This window comes from Cryptomeria japonica, chromosome 4 (assembly GCF_030272615.1).
Source record: "Cryptomeria japonica chromosome 4, Sugi_1.0, whole genome shotgun sequence".
Classification (NCBI taxonomy): Eukaryota; Viridiplantae; Streptophyta; class Pinopsida; order Cupressales; family Cupressaceae; genus Cryptomeria; species Cryptomeria japonica.
This window is the reverse complement of record NC_081408.1, coordinates 718230372-718234267: the sequence shown is the minus strand read 5'-3', so window position 1 is coordinate 718234267 and position 3896 is coordinate 718230372. Positions and strand designations below refer to the sequence as shown.

Sequence of the window (3896 nt, the reverse complement as noted above, 5' to 3'; positions counted from 1 at the left end):
TAATACATGAACATTGCAACTTATATTTTGGAAGACTTCAAGTTTTAAGACCCAAGCCTTTTCAAATAGGTCCAACAAACAAGTTTTTGTATTTTAACATGCCAAAAAAGCAGCCATAAAATGTCGCATAGGGTAATTATCCAACTACTATGTTCCTTCTAAGGGTCACCATGGATTTCAACTATTATGTATCCAATGATAACTTCTTAGGAAGGTGAGCTTTTCCTATGTAAAATGTTACTATATCAATAAGAAATTTGATGGTCATATTTTTTTGAAAAATTAATAGTTTAATTTATGTTTTAATATTTCGTAGATCATAATAGCCAGTGGTTATATTTTTTATTATAAATAAAATAGGAAAGCATTTAAAAGAAAATTTTGATTTTAAAAGTGCATCACAAGATGTAATCAAATATCAAGAAAAAAGACAAGTCTTAAGAAAATAAATAAAGGAATATGTGCAATCTAAGAACATCTTACTAAGGAATTAGTAAACTAATATTTTAGACTTAAGAAGAAAAACCTTTTTGGATTGCTTGTCGACATGAAATGTAAATAACATTTTATTTTCAAAGAACATTAGACACCATGTCCCTAAAGGCTTACTAGTAACTCACCAAAAACCTTAATAGTACATGAACATTTCAACTTATAATTTTTGAGATACTTTAATATTTAAGTCCAAAGCCTTTTCTAGTAGGTCCAACAAACAAGTCTTTGGATTTTAACATGCCAGGAAGGCGGCCAGAAAATGTTCCAAAGGGTAGCTGTGCAATTGCTATGTACCTTCCAAGGGTCACTAAGGCAATATCTGAACTTGGTTTGTAAGTGCCCAATTTTGATTCATCTGAACCTTTAGAGAGCTTCTTTATATTCTCTGCAACCACTGATGCATGCTTTTGTGCACATACTCCTTGCTTCAATTCCTGTACCACCCCAAAATGAAATTTAACATTAACAAAATAACATTTATTAAAGTTTAAAAAAAGCTATGATCTATTATTTTCAAAAATGAAATTAAAGATACTTATGTAAGAACTTATCTAACCATTTATCAAAACATGTAATAATGTCCATTTATCTTGACCAGCCGTTCATATCCTCTTAATTAACTAGTAAGTAGGTATTATTTGAACTTTGATAAAGTTTTCTTATTGCAAATGGATTTACCTTAACATTAATGATATCCCCGACTGCAAACACATTGGTTGTTCCGTCGACTCGTAGAGTGTTATACACCTTGATTTGGCCCCGTTCATCCACAACATCCCTAAGCATTGAATCCTTCATCCATGAGGACCCCATCTTCTTGCCTATGCAGACAAAATGACAATCTGCCATTATAGTCTTCCCAATATTTGTGGTGAAGCTTAATGTTGTCTCTGAAATGTTATTCAAATCAATGCGTTCATTGAGGTGGACCTCCACATTATTTTCCTTCATCCAATCCAATGCTTTTCTTGATGCCTTCTCTCCTAAAAAATCAATAAGCCTAGGACCAGAGTGGAGGAGAATAACTTTTTTCTCTGGGAAGTCCACTACTATCTCAGCTGCTAGCTCTACTCCAGTGGGTCCTCCTCCAATTATTAGAATTGTCTTGGCATCTTTAATTTTCTTGTTATCTATACATACAAGACACAAAACAAAAAATTTCAGCTTTCAAACTCAACTCACCCATTTTGTATCTACATAAAAATATTATTCTAATTATATATCTATCATAAAAATAAGCATCACATATTAATTATTTAAGGTATATATAAGTTACAAAAATTGAAGGAAACTCTACAGAAATGAAATATATTTCAAAATAAAGAAAAAAAATTCTATAAATTTGAACATACTTAAATATCACATATTTCAATTGTAAAAAAATCCGTAATAATTTTATATATCATTACCAATAAAAAATAATAAACAAATATCTTATTTATATTAATCAAAATTTACCTTCAATTAAAATAACCCTTAAATATGATCTCTAATTTCAAATTATTGTTTAAAATAAAATTTGAAATTGACATCTCAATCTATATTAATTTACAGAAAACTGGTAAAATTAATAACGCAAAATAATGTGCACTAAAGTCCGCACTTTGAAGCTGAGGAGTCAATGTCCACTTCATGTGATAAAGAAAAGTTAAGCCTATCGTTGAAACTGAAAGTTAAGCCCAATTGCCTTTACCTTACAGTCAATTTAGAAATGCCCCATAAATAGGAGAACTCCCTCAACTAAAAATTGTATTCCCAAAACCCCTCTTCTTCCTTAAAAAACCCTAAACATTACAAAGTAGGATTTGAAGATAGAGAGTTAATTTACATCTCTGTGTAGAATTTCAATTTCAATTGAAAGCATTTCATATAAATCATATATAAATATTCATAATAAAAATTATATTCAAGAAGATCCAATATAATAACACATCAATTCTTTGAAATTCAATCAGATTGCTAGCTTTCTGATCAAGATCTTAAAAAAAAAAAAATCTCACATAAAAAGAAATATGAAAATAATTTAAAATTCCCTGATCTGATGAAATCATTCATTCATTCATTTAAAAAAACTGTCTCCTTCAAAATAACCAAAAGGGCCATTTGTCTCCTTCAAAATAACAAAAAATTAAAAATTAAAAAAATACAGAGATAATTACCTGCTTCAAATTGTTGGAGCCTCTGCGCTCTGGAAGAAGGGCCATCGAAAGGAGTGCCAGTGGCAATAACCAGATAATCATACTTCACCTGTTCCCCTGACGCAGTTATCACCGCTTCCTCCGTAGCGCCTGTAACAGTCGACATTATCAGTGTCGTCTTTTTCAAATACTCGCTGTGCAGAAACACTGATCTTTCCGCAAAGCTTGGCTCCACCATACACCTTAGTCTCGCCCATGGTATTTCAAAATACTCCTTCCTGTCATCAAATAATATCCATTTTAAGCCCTGCCACATGTAAACATAATATAAATAACCAGAAACAGCAAAGATTTTGATAACATACGGATCGATGAGCGTGACATCAGCGTGGTTTTCCAAGGCCTTAGCAGTGTTTGCCCCTGCAACTCCGCCTCCCACAATAACGACTCGCTTCTTCTGCACTTCCGCCATGACAGATATTCACTGTGTATATTCTCCCTACTCCGATATTTAGTGTGTATATTCCCCCTACTCCGATATTTACTGTGTATATCCAAATTCAGGCTCGTATTTGCGAACACTAATCGAATCAAATGGCGCTTGAGTTTTGCGCTGCAGATTGCAGGTTTTTATAGAGATTTAAATTGAAAACAGGAATAAATTGTACACGTTGTAAAGCCGACTCACCTACCAAATAGAAATAAAACTACGAAATTTGCCGACTATTGCAGCTTCAACTTTAAATTCTCTGCACGACAAAAAGCAAATTGAAGTTCTGTTTTCTTCTAACGAAAGAAATTGAAACCCTAATAAAATAAAATCTGATGTCAGAAACCCTAATCCTGTTCGTACAAAATATAAGTCGAAATTAGTTTTTAAGGTCCACCTGCGTGGGAAATTTGGTTTGGTGTATTCTAAAAAGTCAAAAGAGCTCTGACAGAATCAGATGCTCTTTGTTGTCGCATATACTTCAATTTACAGGGAAAAATGCAGCTTTGAATTTTTCAGTGATGTAATGCGTGTGAAATCATTTGATAAGGAGTTTCGAGGTCGCCCATCCTTTTCTCATTCAATGGCGATTACGTAGTTGTCTTATTTAATAAATTGAAGAAGCTTCTGTAGATGTTGAATTAAAAGATTCAGCGATGTAATGCGTGTGAAATCACTTGTATTGGATAAGGAGATTCGAGAAGCTTCTAGAGACGTTGAAATAAATTGTTTGATGGGATTTTTAATTGTAGGGTATGAGTTTTTTTATTTAC

General features: G+C 32.4%; 1 protein-coding gene across 2 annotated transcripts; it reads right to left on the bottom strand.

Moving 5' to 3' along the window:
• Positions 1–512: 512 nt before the first annotated feature.
• On the bottom strand, positions 513–3673 carry LOC131032120 (uncharacterized). 2 transcript variants are annotated; one of them, XM_057963049.2, is made up of 5 exons: positions 3521–3673; positions 2999–3382; positions 2655–2911; positions 1174–1625; positions 513–929 (listed from the first exon to the last, which is right to left on the bottom strand). In XM_057963049.2, exons 2-5 carry the CDS (start codon positions 3103–3105, stop codon positions 672–674), a joined length of 1074 nt encoding a protein of 357 aa, XP_057819032.2. In that variant the 5' UTR covers positions 3106–3382; positions 3521–3673; the 3' UTR covers positions 513–671. The 2 variants fall into 2 exon arrangements, with proteins under 2 accessions (XP_057819032.2, XP_057819031.2); XM_057963048.2 differs by lacking the exon at positions 3521–3673 and having other exon boundaries at positions 2999–3457.
• Between the last annotated feature and the right edge of the window lie 223 nt (positions 3674–3896).

Coding starts and splice junctions, on each gene's coding strand:
- LOC131032120 (XM_057963049.2), bottom strand. CDS start 3,105: ATGGCGGAAGTGCAGAAGAAGCGAGTCGTTATTGTGGGAGGCGGAGTT. Junction 2,912..2,998: donor GATGTCACGCTCATCGATCC/GTATGTTATCAA, acceptor ATTTGATGACAG/GAAGGAGTATTTTGAAATAC. Junction 1,626..2,654: donor GCTCCAACAATTTGAAGCAG/GTAATTATCTCT, acceptor TTGTATGTATAG/ATAACAAGAAAATTAAAGAT.